We start from the raw sequence: 21,695 nt of genomic DNA, 5'->3' as shown, positions 1-21,695 counted from the left end.
GTCAGTGTTCAGCTCAGTGGTCTGTGCTCATTCAGCAGTGAATAATTGTCTGCAACACGAAGACTTCTTACACTTCAGCATAATTGGGACTAATAACACACTGACCTTCTGGCTAAGATGTATTTATGGTGGCTGGTTCTCACTATGTCTGGCCTATGTTTATCAGTCCCCTTGCTGTAAATTCTTATTTTAAACCTTAAATATTCGATTTTAAAYGAAAACAGGCAAACATCTAATATAGTCATGTAAATGAGGCAGCTGAAGTATCGTTGTTACTTGTGGTGCTTGAAGTCTCCTTGAAAGAGACCTTAAGAATATTTTTTGTGCAGTTTTTAAATTTTATTTATCCTGCAGCTGAAACTTAATATAATGGATGTTTTAATATACAAATGTAACCCAAAAATATAGTTTAGTTKATRGGATAATGTGAATATGAAGGAGTRAAATGTATTGATGCTTTCTTTCCACATGATGAACTCTGCCCCTGTGTGAGGTTGCTTAATATACATATTCTGATGAAATTAATGCATGATTACAAATGTTTTAAAAATATATATTATTTTTGTAGATCTGAGGAAATATGCTATAAACCAGCTTATTGATGCATATTCATGTGTGTAGCAATATTTAACTTTTTCAGAAAATACTTATCAGTTTAGCTACAGAAAAAACTGTCTCATCTGCGTACTCTTTAAATGCAAGTACCCTATTATTTAAAGGAAGTTGAAAGCACATTCATTTTTAAGACACTTTTACACAAATTTATTTGATTTAATAATATGCTGAACACTTCATGTTTTCTTTGTAGTTTATTTGCKACAATATTTAAATTTGATTTTCCACTGTCTCACATTCTTTATGCCAGTTGTATTCATTTTTCTTATATTAGCATTTAAACGATCTTTTGAAAGGAGAACACAAAGGAGCATTGGTAGCTAATGGAAAATATTTCTTTTGAACACAGTTACAGTTCCTTCTAAATATTCAAAGAAAATATGATTTTACTACCCAAGGAAGGAAAAAATGTAGGAATTTCAGGATGTGAATAAAGAAACTTGACTGATGTTTACGCTTCAAAAATCTTAGTTTGCTTTTCCAGTATGTGGTAAATATGAATAATATGTACATGACTGAGCTGTACTTTCAGACCTTTGAAGAAAGCTGGAAGTGGAAATTCCTAAAACAAATGCTGCATCTGTAACATTGGTTGGTTGCCTTGTTGAAAGGGGAAACATCCTCGGYGATAAATATGACATTACCAGTACTGCACAGCCAGAAAGTCCAGAATGTCAGGATGCTTGGATGTTTTCGTTTGTGGTTCTTGAACTACTTTAAGGATTTCTTGCATCAGAAGACCATGGCAACGGACCAGGAACATTCACAATTTGGGCTTTTCTTACATCATGATTTTGAATAATATCCAGCACTTCTTTTGACTGTGTGCATCAGATTGACACAGATTTTGGTAGTGACCTTCTTTCCTCACCAGAAATACTGTTTATTTTATTTTGGCTTAAAAATAGGAATAATTTCACTTGACTGTTGCAGATCACTATCTAAAATAAATTCCATTCAGAAGTAGTCCAAGACTAGAAAATAGCTCTATGGTGAGATGTTCAAAGCTTCTGTTTGCTTTCAAGGGTCCAACATCTAACAGGACCTTTTGATTGTTGAATTTATGAAGTTGAAAGCTGATTCTTTAGCTAAAAACTAGAACTTCTATTTCAGTAGGATATGATAAACAACAGTGTCTCTTGTTCGAAGCATGGGGTGACTCTGGAATACACAGGTGCTTCCCTGTAGCCTGTTCATAAGCCAGCATGTTCTGTATTTTGAAGTCTGAAACCTGTGGTTATTAATTTTTATTCCTTGTATCAAAGCAAAAGGAGTGATGTTGGGTATTTAAAGCAAAAACCAAAAAGCAGCAGCTCCACTTTGCAGCTGTGAATGTAAGTGCCAGATTCCTGGTGCCAGTAGTCAAAGAATCTTCCTTGTAGTGAATGCCATGGCTAGATGCTGAAAATTATATTGGACATGTTAGAATATGATTCCTCTTTTATATACTTCATGGAAAGTAAGTTACTGAAGGTTAAAGTAGCAGCTGCACATGTGTTCCCAGACTTACACAAATTTGAAGTGAGAAGGTGTACAAGAGATCTCAAAAGGTAGAAGGGACTGTTCTGGTCTGCTGTCTGTTGCAGCCTGGGGGGAAAAACCAAAAAAAGTCTTAATTCCTTTGCTTGAATGCACCTCTGCATGGGTAGCTGCAGAGAGTCTGACAGCTCGCTGAACCTGCTCCCTCAGTGCAGCTACACTGAAGCACACTGAAGGTCAGTAGGAGTTTCCAGGGAGGAGTGTGTGTCAACATGTAGTGTTGTGTCAGAAGGCATTTCTTCTTGTGTAGCTGGCATTTCTTTAGTCTGCTCTCATTGTCAGGTGCAGATGAGCAGTGTTGAGGTTACAGCTCTGTGTGCACACAGCCATCCTCACTCCAGGCCAGGCATCCTTGCTCCCATGCGGTTCCAGAGCTGTTACTTGCCCCGTGAGAAGCTGCTTTTAGTAGTGCTAAAACTTCCTCCTCTTCYAAAACTCCTTATTGATCCTTCTTGATTTTCATAGGAAAGAAGTCTTTTCTAATATTTAACATCAGTCAAAATTCTGCCTTGTATGTATTTTATTTTTAAGGTGTGGTTCTGGCTTGTTCTTTATGACTTGAAATACCACCTGTTTCATAGTTCCTGGGGCTCTTAGTAGAGGCAGAGAGTAAAATCAGATATTCATAAGCATTCAGAGGGCATAGCCTTTCTGATTTGATGTTTTGTGAGAATTCTGAAAGACTGTTAACCCTGGAAACAGAAATTGTCTCTGAAAGATATGTTTTTACCCTCAAGATAATTTGATGTTTTACAATTTAAAATTAATTACATGAATTATGTTTTTGAACAGACACAACCTGTGTGTGCACAGCCTGTGTGTTAACTTCTGTTTACACGTGCAGTGAAATCTGTCATTAAGCATTCTCCCATATCCAGTATATTGTATCCAATATATTTGTGTCTGTGTTAGWTAGCAGCAACTGGATGATTGTTCCTGTCACTTAGTGGGTGTACAAAGAAATTTTTCCAGATCATGCATTGAGGTCTTATGGAGTCCACCTGAGCAGACATGTATTTATAATGAGAAGGTATACATTTTGGCGTTTAATATTACTGATTAAAGTTTCCTGAGTTGGACATCCAAAYAGTAAAAGTACCTAAAATCTGTAAAAGAATAAACCTAGACTTCAGTGCTGAATTGGGAAGGTTGGAGAAATGTCACAAAGTTTACTGTAAGTGGGTGCATTTGTACTCTGTAAACTTGTATTCATTTCCCAACCTCTTCCAGGTGTTTGAATGTGTGTTACAGAACAGTAGGAACCATTTCCAGGCAGGGAATGTCACAGAATCTTGAGCAAGAGATCCCCTTCTTATACCTGGGTGATGCGAAACCAATTGGTAATGTGACAATAATTAAGAAAACACTCCAAATATGTGATTTTTTTTTGGTCCATTGTTCGTGTTTCAGGGAAACAGACATGAACATATGAACAAAAGTAATGATTTAAACACAATACCTTGACGTGGGGCTCAGGTGCTGTTGCTTCTCTTTTTTTAGTGACTAGTTAACATTGGCAGTCACCCTTATAATGATATGACATGTACTGCCTCCAAGTATGGTGCCTGCCTACTCTGGCCATTAAGGAGGGCTGATTTAATAAGTAATGTAGTCTAGCTTCTGTGACATCCTTTGACATCCTGCGACTGAGGAAGGGAGTCAAATAGAGTCCTCCTTTCCTCATTCCAGCAAGGACTGTTTTAAAAATATTTGACAAACCTTCATTGGTTGTTCTCACACCTGAATTTAGGTCAAGTTTCTGAGTTACTTTATTTAGAAAATGAATATTTTAAAGCTATTAAGGGAATACTTTCAGWGTGTAGTTATATTACTGTCAACAAAAGATGTGATTAAATAAATTGAATGTTGAAGATTTTCGGCTTATGGTTAACACCAGGTAATTAAAAGTAAGCGCTGCAGTGGGAGTACATTATATATCAGCTGTACTCTTTACCTCATTAGCTGGGGTTTTGCATGTTTATGGAGCTAACTTGCAATTAAAAATGCCTTTAACGTATGCTTAACAAGGCCTTTTAGGTGTTTGGAATGAAGTACTACAATTTAATTGAAATTGTTATAGCATAAATACATGTCTTTGTAACGTGTCAGATAAATTCCCATGCCTAACTTGTCACTTTGCATCTTTTCCTCTGATGTAGTCTTTAATGTTTACTATAAGGYCTGACATTTAACTTGCATAAGAGATGGAGGTTCTCTCTTAACTCCAAGGAATGTTTTGATTTGTTATATAAATAAAACTTGATTGGCAAGATATACTTAAATTCATGCCTTAGCCATATTTTTGAGATGTGTCAACATTTGTGTGTGCATGCAGACGTGTTAGGATGTTTTTAGCTAAGGTACATCCTTCTTCAATCAGTCTTCTGTTCTGCATTAGAATACCCATAGTAGAAGTGTTGAATAACCCCCAGTGTTGATAATTCAGCTTAATATTTTCATTTTTAATTCTGCAACATCTTTTGTAAATAGTTGCCTGAAGTTTAAAGCCAAATCTTGGGCAAGCTAAGGAGAAAAGAAAAGCCTAGTTGCAGAACACTTACCCCGGTGATCTACTAACTGTGTGCCTTTTGTCAGGGGTTTTGTGGAAGTGGATGAGGTATTAAAGTGTAYCATCAAAAAGGGTGAAGTGTTCTTTAGGTTAAGGTGGCCTACCAAAGATGATGGAAAAAGAAATTAGGGAAGGAATGGGACTTTTGCAGGACATAGAAGTGTAAGTGATGGATGTATAAACAAGGATCACAGTAGTGTGAGCTTTCACATACAATATGATTTACTAACTTTTTGTCTTCACCTAGGAGTGTTGTTGTACCAACGAAGAAATCAAACATTTCCTCTTCTGCAGCTGCTGTTGGTGTTCCTACAAATGCTGTCAGTGTGGTTTCTTCTTTAGATTCAGCCCAAGCCCCAGATTTGTCAGGAGAATCTCCTGGTAAGTAAATGAATTTTTAAAAATGAAACAACTTAAAGACCAACCCTTCTTCTCTTGCTCCTCCTTCCATCACCATTCACTATAAATATAAATATAAATATAAATATAAATATAAATATAAATATAAATATAAATATAAATATAAATATAAATATAAATATAAATATAGAAAAAATTACCAAAGTAGTGTTGTATTTACAAAAAAAAAGCAACCCAGCTTTGTAACAAATGCAAATGTCTGAGCAATATTTGTCTTAATTTCAAGATTTCTCACTGTTTTGTCAGAGCAGTCCTGGTATATTAACTTGTGTTTAGTATAAATGTGGTGTATTCTAAAGACTATTTTTTAATTACCAATTAATAATGTAAATTATTTAGAAATTCTGGGGTGTTTGATGAAGGGAATATATGTTAGTGCTAAGCAGAGCTGGAAATTATATACAAGTGTTTCCAATAGCTTTAGCCTGAGGTCAGATTCAGTGTTGATGCTCAACTAATTGCTTTGGACGGTTTTTTCAGTGGGGACAAAATTGAATAGGTTGTTTATAAGCAAGTGTTCCTTTGAACCCTTGGTCTCTCCGGTTGTTCTGTGTGAGATAAATGATGTTTAACCTTAAATGCTGTGTCAAAGGCATGCTTTTCTACTTAGCCATGTTGGAGTCACAAGGCTGTGTAGGATCTTTGTGCCCATGATGTTTGACTTCAAGACTTAGATGTGATTTGGATCTTAATCAAGGAAATCTCAAGCTATGTCTGATTATTGGTGGTTTTTTTTAATGTTTTTCTTGTTTCCTGTGAACTTACATCCAAACTGCAAAGACTGGGGAAAAAAATGTGGTGGTAGCGATGTCTGCTCATACTTGTGTATCAGGAACGTATTTGTTTCCATCTTTAACTGCTCATTCCATTTCTTGGGGAAATGAAAAAAAAGGTTTTTTTCCAGTTTTGTTCTAAAGGAATACAAGAGCTATTGAAATATGGTATGTTCTTAGTCTTTGTGAAAGGGAGAATCCATTTTGCCACCAAAATTGCAGGAGGTAGCACTACACCAGTGTAGGAGTAATGGTTGGACTAGAGGAATTAGCTATATTTTGAAATGTCACAATTCTTTGGGGTAGATTGGCTCTGAGCAGCTAATCTGTTTTAAAAGTAATAAAATCTCACCTGCATTGAAATGGTTTAAAATAATTGCTAATTTGTTAAATTCTGACTGGTTTACCCACGTTAGATGTGGGCTTAATTATTTTAATTTCTGAAATGAACATGCACTTGCTTTTAATAAAAACAAAACAGATGAACATTGATTTTCACATTTAGTCAATCTTTTAGGAACGTATAGAAGAAAAAAAAAGTGCTCCTGTGCCTGTAGAATGTATGAGAAATCCAGACAATAAACAATACTAATGTGGTTTGTAACTGTGTGACTTCCATCATGTCTGGAAGTTTTGGCAAAAATTGGACATGTAATCTGAACTGATATGCATAAAAAGAACCTAATCAGGATTAAAAATAGACATGTTTAGACTGGCAATATAAYTAATTAAAAGAAAAAGTAAAGGGATAAATGAAATCATATCTTAAACAGATTAAAACATGAGACTGTTTCTTTTTTTCCCCTGTAAAATAATGGCGTGGAAACAAAAATTTTGTAGACTTAGTGTGGTTTATATCTARTGTTGCTCATCTAAATTGCACACATTTAAGCTTGAAATCAAATTCTCTATAAGGCCTTAATTTGTTTTTTATTAGAGAATGGAAGTARTAATAAGCAAGCTTCCTATAAAATTAAAATATAATTCATCTAATTTTTGTTTTGAGTTCAAATCATATATTCTTTCACTAATTTTTGTTTTCATGCAGCAGAGAATCAATACATTGTTCTCATTTTTTCAGCTAACATTCATTATATGTCTGTTTACTTTTATTATTAAAAACCAAATCAGGTATTTTTAAAAAAAGTACTGAGATTAGGGGCTTATGTAGTGAATATAAATTTGGGGATATTTCATATGAAGGCTGTGTTAAACATTATTACTACATTTAAAAACACATCTCATCTGTTGTTTTTAAGTGGGTTTTATATACATTTGTTTGATACATTTTAAAAACTGGCAAAATAAACATACATATATATATATATATAACATATATATCATATAGTAATGATCATATAAAGCTTTGTTGTGAAGACTTGAGTAGAGTTATTCCAAAACAGAGATGCGAGTGATATGCAGACACTGAAATAGGATTAAAACCAAGGTAATAGTGTTCTAATTGCAAAGTGCATATACGCTCAATTTGGGAATAGATTTTGGATAGTATGTGATCATCCTCCACCTGTAGATGTGATGTCAGAATTTCTTGGTCTAGGTGGGACTGGTATTGAAATATCAATCAGTCCATGTGSTTCCAGATGCCTTCATTTGCCATTTGTGTGTGCTCAGAATTCATCAGGTCCCTTCCCAATCATTTTTCCTGAAGTTTGCATCTTGCCTGTAGCTTGGGAGGGTAGTGAGCATCTCAGATATTTGATGCCTAAGCTATTTCYTAGTGGTAAAAAAAGTCTTTCCTGAACACAAATGGGCCCCTTGTGGTCTGGACTTTCCCACTGGTATGTTGCTGATGTTGTTGGTTTGCTGGAATCTTGGAAATGAATGGAGAAGATAAACTTGGTGGCCCATCTTGAGCTTATCATTCAATGCCTGCTGCAGAGGGTGGTGTTGGACAAAAGAGCATATTTGCTAGCAGTAATCTAAGAAGGAGGAGTTCACTGGAGTTGTTTCTTCCTTGGGTTGTCTCACAGGCTGAATGTGAGATGTGACGCAGAGATTTGACACATGCTGTGTTCAGGAAGGGCTACTGCTAAGACAAGACTAATATTTGGACAGGCAGGACTTGGCAGAGCTGCCTGAGCTATTGTGAACAYGCCAGCAAGACGCCTGTATTTTTGTTTGTCAGTTAGTTTTCCTTTTAAATGGTTCCATTACAGTCGCAATGTTCTGAAGGGGTGAGAATTTTTTAAAATGTTTTGCAGTTCGCACTCCCACTGTTTTCTCTGATGTTCTGAGTTTCTCTGTTTATGTACTTGAAGGATTTCACATGTGTTTTATTAGTGCTTCACTCCAAAGAATGCAGTCTTGAGGCTTTCACTATTTAGTTTCCAAATGGTCGCTCAAATACAATTTTTATGAAGAGGGAGTATGAAAAGTCTGTGGGAAGCAGGAGTGAATTGTCTCTTGTCCTTACTGATGTTCTCAATGTAGAAAAAATTGACAAGTTCCACTCAGTTTCTGTTGCCTGCCTCTTCCCCTTCCTACTTCAAGTTCTTCGAGTTTCACTTGTTCTGCCTCTGARCCACACAGGCAGAATTGCCTGCAGGATTTTTCTTTCTCTGGAGAAGCCATTCCCCAAAGTGCAAAGTTGTAAACAAAGCCATGTGAACGGCTGAGGTGAAAAAGGACATGAGTGCTTGGAAGAAACATGAGGATAAGCAGCAACAGGAGATTAAAAACGAAGTTGTGACTCCTGAATTCCAGTCCACTACAGTAAAATGTAAATTTTCTACAACAGTWGGCTTGTTTTGCAAAGATGAATGGTATTCATTGATTTTTATACATAGGTGAAAATGAACTTGAAGTCATGCAGTAAAATAAATTAGCAGGAGACAAGCTAAAGTAAGAAAAATGATCATGAAGTGGGTTACCATCAGTGCAGAGGTTGTTCAAGCAATTCACTGGATTATGGTAATTATTTCAATGAGAATTCCAACTTAACAGTGACAGTAGTTGAAGGCTAGTTACCAAAGCAGAATGACACGTAAAAAAATCTCAGATGCTGATGATATGAAATGGAAATGGCTTGATACTGTATCGGTACAAAAATGCTTTTAAAGCCATTTCTCTTAAGAGAAGTTTTCACCATTGTTTCATGAAATCTGTTTTGGCTTAGCCTACAGATGTGTTTATGTAACACATCCCTTATATTAGCTTGTAAAACCTTTCATTGTAGCCTTGCATTGTGCACTTCCAGCCCCGGAAGTGTATTTTTGAATGAGCTCATTATTTTGCTGGATACCTCTTCCACAAAGGGCACTGGTGTGTTTATGTAGGGTTAGTCTATTATACAAAATTAATAGTGCTGATCATTTAATTCAACTCTGGATTTGTTTGTTTTGAAACCTCATCTCCATCCTCACAAAGTACATCATCATGTACTGCTTGTGTATTGCCAAGTGCACTTTGTAAGTGGACATGCTAAAGCATAAGGATCTTGCACAAGGACTTTTTTTAACCATATTTTATTGCTTGAGACACTATTTGTTTAGACCCATGGGGACCTTGAATAAACAATAWGGTTTCACTGTAAGGGTGCTAGACAGATGATCTATTTGCATTTTCTTTTATGTTCTTGCAAATGTCTGTAAAACTGTCAGTTTGAAGGAGCCAGTTTATCAGTGAAAGGATAAGGAAGAGATAAGTCAGTTTAGTTCCACATGTTTGAAGTAGCTACTGCACTTACCCATATGTGTGTTGTGGATGAAAATATGCTACTGAAGTATTTCCATCTTTTTCACTAAAAGCAGGATAAAAAAAAGTGGAATAAAAAGCCAGCTCTGAGTTGAGTAAAAAATGTACTTCAACGAAACAAAATCTGCATGCAAAAATCACTGTGTATAATCCCATTGAAAAAACCCTGAATTTCTCAGGTGTGATAAATCTGAGATTCACCCCTTTTAGTGAAATATGTCTGAGTTTGGAATGTGGATTTAGGTGTTGATAAGMATGAAGAAATTCAGACCATAAATATCCTTATGTAATCTTCAARAAGAATATCAGTTTATATAGATGCCTGCCTTATGCTTTGTTAAATTYAAATTATCAATGCTTTTTCTTTTAATGTCTATATTTAAAAGTTGATATTTATTTAAAATTTTGTAGAGTTTTACATTTGTACCTAATCTGTTTTGTGCAGTTTGTTTTTATTTCTAGAAGAAAAAAAAACATGTCCTGTGTTGTCAGTGATTTCCTTTACCTTCCGCTCAAACTATTTTTTGCCAGTTTTGTTGAAAAAACGGAAAACCAAAAAAACCCTGGCCCATACCAAAAAAATAAAACAAACAAGAAAAATGCCAAGTTGCCCTAGATTGAGTGTATATTTCTTTATTAGCCTCATGATGGCTATTATGTCCTCTCATTGTCCTTGCAGATGTTTCCCTTGATTTTGTTTYCCCTGATTTTTCCTTCAGTTGTTTTGCTGATGGCCAAAATATCATGCAGCATTATTTTCATCTCGCTTAATTTTAAAAGTCATGCTGCTATGCTGTGCTGTTAAGTCTTATTTTATCCTCATAAATGATCCTTTCTTTAATAGGGTGGGATTTTAGTTGTGTGTGCTATTGACTTTATAACCATTCCCAATAAGCAGTGGATCACTGGTCACAGATCCACTGTGGTGAAAAGCATGCGAGCATTTCTATATCGAGACATTCTGCTTGCACAATCTGTGTGTAGAGAGGATTTTCTTATTTTGAAGGCTTTGTATGCCATTTCTGTGTGGTACTGTGTTGGACTACCCAGATCAATGTGCTGCTTTCCCCTTATGGACACTGTGATCCTGTAAATCCCCTTCTGGGCATGTGAACTTGAGAGTATTTTTGAGTTAGAGGCACTTGTTAAATGAGAATGGGGATTCTGGGCATTAGGGAGAAAGCTGGGTGTTCTAATCAAATTATTTTAATATAAAGTTATCATGACAAATGACATAGTTGTTTTAAAGTCTTAATTAAAAAAAAAAAAAAAAGGAAAGGAAAGATTGTAGTTGTTGCGTATCTGACAAACAACCACTGAATCATGTGGCTTGTTGCCTTATGTGGGCTTTGTTTGGTTTTCCTGTGAAGGAGGCTGTGTTCTAATTTTCAGCACATCATTTGACAGCTTTTCCTKTGGGAATACCCAAAATACTTTTTGGTGGTTTGACAGTGGAAAACTAGTTAAAAAAATAGAATTATTTCCGTGAAAATTTTGAAAACATTTACAAAAACTTGCCATCACTGTTGAAACTTCCAGAGATATATATTTGATAAGCCTTTATTAGATAAATTATTTAGGATCTAATGCCCAGAAGGTTCACATTTCACTTTCCTTTCAGCAATTTTGTTCACTACTTCATTCTGTATGCCCCACTCACTGTCCTTCTGATTCTGTCATCCCTGTAGGGCAGGCAGCATAAGAGCTTCATGTTGAATTTATGAAAAGCACAAATGATTACAATCATGAAGATATCTCCTATCTCTGAAGAAAGAAAAAGAAATAAGAGCAGAACTTTTCATGGTTTTGATATTGCAGTTTATTTTATTAGTTTCTGTACTGCCTTTGAAACAAGATTAGAGAAAACCACCTTCTCTGGATAGAAAAACAAAGAAACCCTCACCCACCGTAAACACTTGGTATTTCTTGGAGGAAGCTCTGTGTGCCAGAATTTTGGAGCAGAAGTTTGAAATTTGACAGGGGAAAAAAAWTCACTATCTCAGGGATCTGTCTTTGCCATCTCTTCAAATCTATTTCACTTCAGTCAAGATGAAAATCTTTGAAAAGTTGCAGTTGGCACATTTTGGTAGATAGTTTCAAGATCTCAGTAGCTGATTTCCAGAGAGGCTGCATTTAACTGAATTAACTAATTCCATTGTAGGTGGGATTATCAGGAATATTTTCTATCCTTACAGTTCTAAGCTAAGTCTCTGCTAAGGTAGATGTGAGAACTGAAATGTTTTAACTCTCTTCTTGCAGGCGTTTTTCCTCTTTTTCCCCCTCCCCTCCTTTCCAGCAGCATAAGAATCTGAAATGGGCGAGGTGAGAGGAAAGAGAATAGGACAGGGTCTAGGGGTGGAAAGAGATAGGATTGCAGATGGACTAGAAGCAGTCATGCTCCTGGGAAATGCACAGAAACCTGTCTGCTAAGATTCATTCCTCCCTATAGCTTGGAATGCAGTGGAAGATTTGTGAGTCACCATTCCTATCCTGGCAGAAAATATCTGTGAAGTCTCTGGCTGTCTTGCTTGCCCCCTGTTCATCATTGCTAATACCAATCCATTCTGCACTATGGAGGTTGTATTTCTCTTTGTGTACTGAACAGCAGAATTTAATATTTACAGATTCCTCCTGTGCTGATGAGAGCCATGTAGTGTCAATTTGACATAACACAACTGCTTTTTTTTTCACTGTAAGTGTAGGATACATAAATGACCCAGTCTTCCCTATCAACCTTTGAATAATTGATGTGGCAAAGTTAATAACTCATAAATGAGGTTATACCACTGCCATCATGCTAATGACACTGGCAGTGCAATGGAAAATTTTTATCATAGCTACCTCTGTCAGAGTCCTAATGTTGCAAAAATTTAAACCAGGCTGAAAATACCCACTCATTGTTTTCTGCACGATTTTGAAGCAAATAAGTATTTTAAATTTAGACAAAAATATTTAGGGTTTTCTGTGCAAGTTACTTGAAATTAGATGAACACTTCCACTAACCAAAAGAGATGGCTTTAAAACATCACCATTTGGCTTTGTATTATTAAATATTGGTAGCATTATATATATATATATTAGCACATTACAGCAATTTTAAAGCTGTGAGATAGTCACTGCTAGGTTTGTGTTACTAAATTTATTCAAGGCTTATAAAACCAGAAGGGATCACTGCAGCCTAGTCTGACTTCCTTACCAAAACAACCTATGATGCTTCCTTGAATTACTTTTTGTTTGTGTTAAAGCACCATTTGCCCTGGCATAACTGGTAAATATGAATGCAAGTAAATATAGGACTCTTTTGRAAAAAAATGTTTGAGGTACAAAGAGGTGAAAGGGTTTCACCTAGTCTTCACACAACACTTGAAAACTGCATGTGCTCAGAGCTCGAGCTCAAGGCTTTAGTTTCTGGTCCTCTTTTCAAATCTCTGGGATGTTTTCTTGTATAATTTGTTTATTWTAAAACTTTCTCTTGTAGGAAGAGGATCATCTAATTCAAAATTGCCATCTGTTCCTACAGTTTCTTCGGTGCCTGAAGATTCTGCCTCCAATATGAGGTAACTTCTTCAATTGATCTGAACAGCTGTGCTGTGGCTCATGTTATTGATATTACAATTGATATTCTGATACCACATAACTTAAGAATTTTGTTTTGCTGATTTTCAGTAACTAATGAAGGTTTAACTAACTAACTGAGGAAAATATTGAGTGTTGGATTATTAATTCCTTCTTTAACACATATATCACTTAAATATTGTCAAATCTGTACTTTTTACAAAATTTCAGTAATTTCCTTTTCTTCTTGCTAATCATGTGTATCTCTCTACTAGTATTACAGATAGACTTGAGCATGCTTTGGAAAAAGCTGCCCCAYTGCTGAGAGAGATTTTTGTGGATTTTGCTCCCTTTCTTTCTCGGACTCTTTTGGGCAGCCATGGGCAGGAGTTGCTGATAGAAGGTACAAGTAAGTTTCCATTTAAAAGAGGGGGGGTTTGTGCGCATTGTTTTAGCTTGCAGGCTCAAAATCTCTTTTATTTAGTAGCTTTCTTCTTGCCTTCCCAAACAATGCTGTCCACTGGATTTCACTGCCTCCTGCTCTTTCTGTCTTTAGCTCTCTGAGGTCATTGTCACTGTCTCCTCACCTTTGCCATGTCTGCCACATCTTTGTGTCCATCTCATTGTTTCCTGTKTCTAATGTGGGAACAACTGCAGTTGTCTCTTCTTCTGTTTTCCCACTCTTCTGGCTGTTTGCCCCATAGATGCTGATGTACAAAACGTGTTTTAAAAGAGCTTTAAAAGAAATTTTGGTGTTAAGGTCAACAGTTTGATAGAAAGTAAATCATGTAGTGTAGAAAGTTGGGTGCGAAGACCTGACACATTTAGTGGGGTGTTGTAATGGAAGATTTCTTGGGAACTATGTCAGTGGAGCATGTTCTGGTCTGTCTCTTGCACGAGTGTGCTTCTGGCTTTTTGGACTCTAACTGGAAGGGAGCCATGCAGTTAAGAGGAATACATTGTCAGTATGGAGAGGAATTCTCTGGGATATCTGAAAAGATGAAGATTCATGTGCACCACAGTGATCATGGCTCTTCCTGGTGAAAGCTTGGCATGAAATGGTTGAGATTGGGATGAAGTTTTCTTTCTACTGGTGGGTTGCTCTCTGCTAAAAAATGAGGTTCAATTCTTTGATGCAGACATTGATGTTCTCAATTAAAAAATGGTGTGTATTGCAACACTGTGAGTTTAGCAGTGGAACACCAATTTTTCAATTTTCTCAGAACTTGGCTATATTATATAAATTGCTTTGTCCACTGATTTTTAGAGTGMAATTTTCAGGTTTTGTCCAGTTGCATAAGTGACAAGAAGAGCTTGTTGCAGCTCCCAGTAATAAGCTCACTAATTGTAGAATCTCCTGGTTGCTTAACTTGAGCTGATCACTCACACATGAGCTGTATTTGCACTAACATGTCTAGTTTCTTTCTAGGTAATTAAAGTTCTTTTAAAAACATCTTTGAAACTACCYGTTTCTTGGATTAGGACAGTCACCCTGTTTATAGTGCTGAATGTGAACATTGACAAAAATACAACTAGAGTATCAAATATTGCAGAGTGTTTTATTGGAAAMTGCTGATATCAAAATTGAGACTTCATTAAACTTCACAACTTGAAGTTATTTAGTTTAGGAGTTTAGCTTGCTTACCGTTTGAGATACAAAGAAATTGAAGGAAGAGGTGTACGAATTACTTTTGTGAGACTCAGAAAGATGGAAATCTACTTTTTTATGCATGTGGGCATCATTTTAGCTGACAAATATTTTAATGGAAACTGCCTTGTGAACAAATTTATTTCATTCATTTAATAAGAAAAACCAGAAAAGCAGYTTTTCACAAAGCTTTTTTTCTTGTCAAGTAAATATTACATTTTTTCTTCTCTGAAGATAAAAAACAATCTGGTTCAAAGTATTTTGACTGTAGGATATTTATATACACAGATAGATGAATATTTAATGGATTGGATGACCAAAAAAAAAATCAGAATAATCATTAGGAGTGTGTGAACTGTCTAGACAAAATAAACACATGAAACCAATTTTTGGGCCTAACCCAAGTTACAGACAAACCAAAAACAAAATGTGAATACAAATAATAATAGTCAAATTAGTTTATAAACAACTGAAAATATATAATAGGTTACTGCTTGCACTTCTGCTTAGGTTTAGTGTGGGGTTAAGGGTCAAAGTACTAATAAGAGTGTTTGGGATGTCTGCTGCCATGAAACAAAATGGAAACTTGATTGATAGCTGGGGGCTGAAAGGAGAAGGCGCAATGGAGAAAGCAGAGGTCATAAAGCCATTTCCCTTCTCTGCATATATAATGACCCAATCCTTCGAGAAATAGCAAAACGTAGATACAGTGGATTAATATAACATATGTTAACCACACTTCAGATCATTTTGACATACAAACGGTTATGAAACTGTGAGTAAGGGGGGTGAGAATTACTATCAGCTGCTTCTTTAAGATGGAAGGCATGGAATTGATGATTTCCCTCTCACATATGTGCTTTTATTTTGTGCTGAAAAAGTACACAGTTGAACTGGAATGAAAATTTTGGTTTTGTTTTGTTGGTCRAAATGCTTCTAATCTATTGCACTTCAAAGTAGTTTGTGTTAATAGCTAGTACCATTTCAGCATGCATTTATGTGTGCCTTTTTGTCCTTTTCTAGGTCTTGTGTGCATGAAATCCAGCAGCTCAGTTGTGGAGCTGGTGATGCTCCTTTGCTCTCAGGTGAGGTTCAAGTAGCAATGTCTGAAATTGCTGTGTTTGAACACAGTGGGAATAATAATTAAAATTTTACTTTAAATTTTAGTTTTAAGTTCATGTGTAGCAGGTAAAAAGAAAATATACAAGGCCTTTTGGAAAAAAAAAAAAAATAGTGATTTTGTGTCTATTCAAGTGGGCTTTTGTTACCTTGCTGTTGAGCGCTTACATAACCTTGAAGATGATGTGTCTACATAATTCAATGCTATCATTTTTCTAAGATAAAATAGGATCAATAAAATATTAAGTTAAAGAAACAGATTGATTTCTGCATCTTGACATGCTGAATCCTCTGGGATAAATAGAATTTTTCCTTTTGTGTAGGGGTTATGAAATGAGTGATAAATACTTTTGAAACCCTGTCATTCCTAATTGATTTGACAAGTACTAAGCTTTTGAGAAAAATTTAAGAAAGCCACTCTGGTTGTCATCAGTTTGGGACATTCTACATTCCTAAAGGCTAAGTGATTTTAGATATGTAAGAACTTGAGAATTGCCTGCTCCTGTGGTTTGAAAAGAGAGCTTAAGGAACTTTCTTAAAATTATATATGTTGTATTAATTGGACTTTTTGAGGGGCTTGTTGCCTTTTTTTTTTTTTTTTTTTTTTTTTTTTTTTTTTTTGTTTTTTTTTTTTTTTTTTTTTTTTTTTTGTAATTAAATGGAAGACTGTTTTTATTGAGCCTTTCTTTTGGTGCCTTAAAATTATACCTTTCTGGTAGTAAATTCCCCTACTTAAAACTTTAAAATAGCTTTTTTTAATGGGAATGGTATTGGTCTAGAGGTCAAGGGTTCTGACCCATTCCAAAACCTTTGACCTTCATTTACAACCCCTATGGTTTGCTTGCCTGACGAATAAGGATAATGCAAAATTAATGTTTCTCCACATCGATTTATTCGTTTTAGTGCCTGTATTGCCAAATTTATTTAGAGTGTGCTGATAGACATTTCATGAATACAAATGAAAGAATCATAGAAGGTGTGAAAAATCGATAGTCTACATTGTCAATAAAGTGCAATAAGAACAATTACTTCTGGAGATTACACCTAATAGATTTTACAATGAACTAGTGAAGAGTAGTTATGTTTTCTAGTGAGGTTATTATTAATGAATTTAACCAGAACTTTGCTCACCTAGTTTTCCATCTTCCTCAGGAAATACAGTATCGTTTTACCCTGAAAGGAATTTAATATTCCTTATGGATCTTTTGGAATTTAGGGATTGTTATTTTACTTATGGCAATACTGGAAGTGAATGTTGTTCACAACTTCTACAATATGAACTTGCAGCTGATTTAAATTAGAAAAGAATCTTTGCTACCAAGAAATCCACATAACAAATTTTAATGTTCATTCAGGAATGTGTTAAAGTAAAAACTAATCCCAGTATTAAATATGTGTCTGGCAGCTTGGTATTACCATTTAAAAAAATTAGGTTTTGGTATCTATGCTGCTTGTATCAATAATTAGTGCTTGACCTTTCCCTTTTTTTTTTTTTTGGTAGGGGAATCTAATCTTTCTTAAAATCATGTTGTGCTCTGTACTGTACGTCAGTTGTTTGGTTTTGGGAAGTGGAAAGGATAAGGAATAAATGACGTGCTCTAATGCATCTATTTGTCATATGTGTCACAATGCCACTTAATGCTAATCTAATCAAATTGAAGCTATCGTGATTGCTTAGCAGTGCAAGTTGCACAGACTGAGGTTGTTCTTTGTGGAATAGTAGAAATAAACCAATAAAGTCACAAAGACCTCAAAGTCTTTTTAAAGTTACATAGCAGCTGTAATTTTTGGCAGAATATGAAAAATGATGTGAGAAATGAATCTAAAATTAGCTCCAGATGTATACAGATTGTTCTGGGGTGATAATTACATTTTTCACTTTGAATTTTCCTAATTCAAAGAGGTCAGCATGGCAATCACAGAAGTGATTTATTTTGTTAAGAAGTGAACTGTCTTTTGCTACATGAAAGCTTGAGAGATATGAAATTGAATTTCAAGCCGACATTTTACAGATACGGGGAGGAGATGGGGTTGAGCTTGATTGATTTTTTTCTTTTTTTTTTCTTCTTTTTATCCTMTTTTTTTCTCCCTGTAACATAGGGTGGGAAATGAAGTGATATCCTTTTGCTAAAATTTTAATTAATTTTTAAGAGGAGATGGAGAGGATGCAGTGCCAAAGATCAAAAGATCAGGTCAAAAAACAGTTTTTAATCACATAAATAATGTGGCRTAGTTACAAAGTAAGTATCTGCAAATTTGATTTAAAACTTCACAAATTTGTCAGCCATCGTTTTATGAAATTGAAAGATTGCTCTGATTAATCTTTGTTGTTTTTTATGATAACCTCTTCTCAAGATTCATTTAAAACATTGTAGATATGATGTAAGTACTTGGATTGTTTTTTTGAAGCACCTGACATTTTTCTGGTGCTCATTTAGATCTGTAGCTGAATGATGTTTTTTCTTCCTCAGAAGTGGAAAAKGGAATATTAATATTCTGCCTTTTTTTCATAAAATTGTACAAATAATGCTCTTAACTACCTGAAGTAATTAAAAGAAAACATCAAGAGGTGCCATTCTATGAAACTGTTTTTGACACCTTTTTAATTTCTTTTCTCATTTAAAATTCATATATTTAGGCATGTGGACAAAGACCTTTATTTTGTGTTTTTTTTGTTTGCATGTTGATATTTTGTTTTCTTTTTARCACAAGGTGAAAAGAGAAACAGGTGGTTTGAGGTACAGACAAAAGGCTTTTTCTRAGACAAAAACAGTTGTGTTTTTTGATAGACGCGCTACGTTTTGAGACGTGTCTCTGTGTGTACTTACATTTCTATAAATCTATCAAAACATAAAGAATCCTTCATTTAATATTACTGCAAAGTGTTCCTGCTTATTTGACATTAATATCATTTTTGAAGGAATCGACGTTGCATTCAAGGCCACTTTGTAAAAGCGTTGTGTTGCTCATCCTAATCCAGTCTGACACACATTCCAATAACACTACCTCCCTTCTAGSGTTTAAAACTAAATTTATGGCTGAGCATTGTGAAGTGCATCATTTAAAAATGGTTTCAACCCAAAACATCTAATAAATAAATAATGTGTATGGCTACTCAGTAGCAGACTTTSCAGACTAGAAATCATTCCATCGGATACTCAACAGTCCACTATCGGAGAGGGCTGTCAGATAAATCTTATAGTAGCTGCATTCATGTCCTGTAAATCACATGTTATTGTCTGAGCCTTCTGCCAGGTCATCTATTCTTTTCCCATTTATCAGAAATGCATACAGTACACTGAACCTAGAAGCACCATCTCGTCTGGCCTGGCATCCTGTCAGGGYAATTAAACCAGCCAAAAGAGAGAAGTTCTCTTTGTGTTCTCTAAATGAATGCCATCAGGATATTGGAGGTGCTCATATGCAGCTGTGAGWCAAGACTTCTGCATGGGGAAACTGATGTCACCACTGAAGAAAGCATTTTCATCTGAAAGGGCTCCCTCTCTGTGCCTAAAACTCGGAGGGGCATGGATGAGTTGAGTGCATATCCATAAAGCATAAGTGCTWCTCTGCTTCCTTTTACTTGTCAGTTATTTTCTTGAAGTACATGACTGAGTAGGAAAAACTGTGGTCTTCCTTCCTCTCTCATGAGGGAATTGCAAATGTTTATCTCTTGCTCAAGTGCATGAAGCATTTGTCTGATTGTTATAGATCCAAGGTGAAAAGGTACGAAATACGTGAGATGGGTTCCATAATTTTCCTTGATGGCTTTGTGTTCACAAAATTTCTGGCACTTGGAAGATGCTGCTTTCTGTAGTAAATCAATTGAATCATCGGTGGTGTATGTGTTAGAGAACTACTTAGGTGGCTCTTCTCAGATTTGTCTTTGGCTTAAGAGCATTTTGGACTAAATCTAAAAGTTCGTGACGACAAAATAAACCTCCACTAASTGACTCAAACAGTATTCAGCTCTTGGAAAATTTTCTAAAATTGGTGGAATGCCCCTCAAYCTATTTAAAAGGTTACAATTAAAAATTAATGAATACTGCAACAACTTTTATGACCCCTCCATCACCACTGCCCACACACACACCCCATGTGCTTGTTCAAGGTACCGTGATTCTTGGTTCCTCCTGCCTCTATCCCACGTTTTTTCAAAAGAACTAAAAGCAGATTCTTGATAGCTGATGGTGCGTGTAAAACCAAGACCAACCTTTCAATACATTTTATCTCTTGATATTTTATCTTCTGGAAATACTGTTATGATATATTACAATATAACTGTGTAACCATAGATATTAGGTGTGTATTGGGCCTTGATAAAATACATCTTTCTTGGGGAGATGGAAGAGGGAAACCCTAATACTCCGAATTTTTTTTAGTGTGTGGAGATAGCACCTCCTCGTATGGTTCAATCATATATAATGTTTGAATATACCATGTGCAGCTATGGTAGTTTTTGGAGGTTTACATGTGCATTTTAAAAAKGCAGCATAGGCTGATTAGTAGTAATAAAACAGAAGAGAATTACTCTGTGAAAATTGGTCTTGCTGCCCCTATAGGCAAACTTCAGGTCTTCATCTCTGTTTTTTTTCCCTTTCTTTTTTTCTTGGCCAGCTTAGTTATCACTGGGCAAGTGGTGAATTTTTGCCAAAGGTATTTCTTTAGCATGATATTTGGTATTCTACTGAATCCCTTTGCTGGCAGATTCTGTTGCTTATAAAGCAGTCAGTATGCATCTCTTGCACGGGCAGTATCTTGGCCATCTCATATCTCTTTCTTTGGTAAGGATTCTTAATTGAACAATATCAACATGTTCCATGCACATACCAACAATATTATTCCCTTATTTTCCCTAAGGAAGATCAATAGGATGGTAGTTATGATTAAGGTTTTGTCACACCCTCCTTCCTTCTCCACCCATTGCTTAAATGTTTGTGGAATTCAGTGGGATCTTCAGGTTTGTGAGTATCCTCTGCTCAGAAAAAGAGCTTTGTATCAATGATCCAAGTTCATTAACTCAGGAATGGATTTCTGCTGTGTGTTCTAAAATGTGGAAAGCCTTTGAATTGCTTGGAGATTTTAGTTGATGTAGGAGATGGCARGTTTTCAGTGTTGGTTGAGAGAACACATTATGCTGATGCTCTGTGATCTGCACTGGTTCCTAATTTGCTTTTAAGTGCAATTTGATGTGATGGATAACTATAGTGATTGCTATGAAGTTTTAATTGAATTGAGTATAGGTTATCTAAAGACCAATGTCACTGTGATACCTTGGCAGCTGAACTCAACAGATTGATCAAAACTCTTTAGCAATATCCTGGTTTAGATATGAAGAGAATAAATGCTGTTTGAATGCTTTTTATGTGCCCCAAGTATTAGATTATGACATTTTAATCACAATAATGTTCTCCCATCTAATCACTTTGCTATAACAGTTGAAATTAAGTTTTAAATGGATTTGATAATCCTTTAGATAAGTGATTTAAATAAATATATATGATTTGGCATAAGGGCTGGATTTTGTAGGGATTGTGGAGGCTGTCAGATGATTTTCCATCAACTGCAATACATGCTCTAATTTCCTTTTAAAAGCCATTTAGAACATATCAGGAGTGGAAAGGTTTTCTTTTATACAGAGTGAACTTCTGCCAATGGGATCTTTGTCTGTRTTAAAGATTAATGTAGCTGTACTTGAGTTAAAAATGATAGATTGCTTTCATGATAAAATGGTTAGAGATAT

At 35.5% G+C, this 21,695-nt stretch overlaps 1 protein-coding gene across 3 annotated transcripts in view; it reads left to right on the top strand.

Annotated features, from left to right (window-relative positions):
• LRBA (LPS responsive beige-like anchor protein) overlaps nt 1-21,695 on the top strand; it is a 365,054-nt gene that overhangs the window by 83,653 nt on the left and 259,706 nt on the right. For 2 of the 3 annotated variants that reach the window (XM_057369184.1, XM_057369187.1), the window contains exons 31-34: nt 4,971-5,104; nt 13,109-13,187; nt 13,461-13,594; nt 15,857-15,918. In XM_057369184.1, coding sequence (XP_057225167.1) covers nt 4,971-5,104; nt 13,109-13,187; nt 13,461-13,594; nt 15,857-15,918 — 409 coding nt within the window. The remainder of the gene's footprint in view (nt 1-4,970; nt 5,105-13,108; nt 13,188-13,460; nt 13,595-15,856; nt 15,919-21,695) is intronic. The other variant, XM_057369185.1, reaches the window with a different exon arrangement.

This window comes from Malurus melanocephalus, unplaced genomic scaffold, assembly GCF_030028575.1.
Source record: "Malurus melanocephalus ecotype Western Australia unplaced genomic scaffold, MMel_1.1 scaffold_105, whole genome shotgun sequence".
NCBI lineage: Eukaryota > Metazoa > Chordata > Aves > Passeriformes > Maluridae > Malurus > Malurus melanocephalus.
The sequence above is the reverse complement of the archived record's forward strand: the minus strand, read 5'-3'. Positions and strand labels throughout refer to the sequence as shown.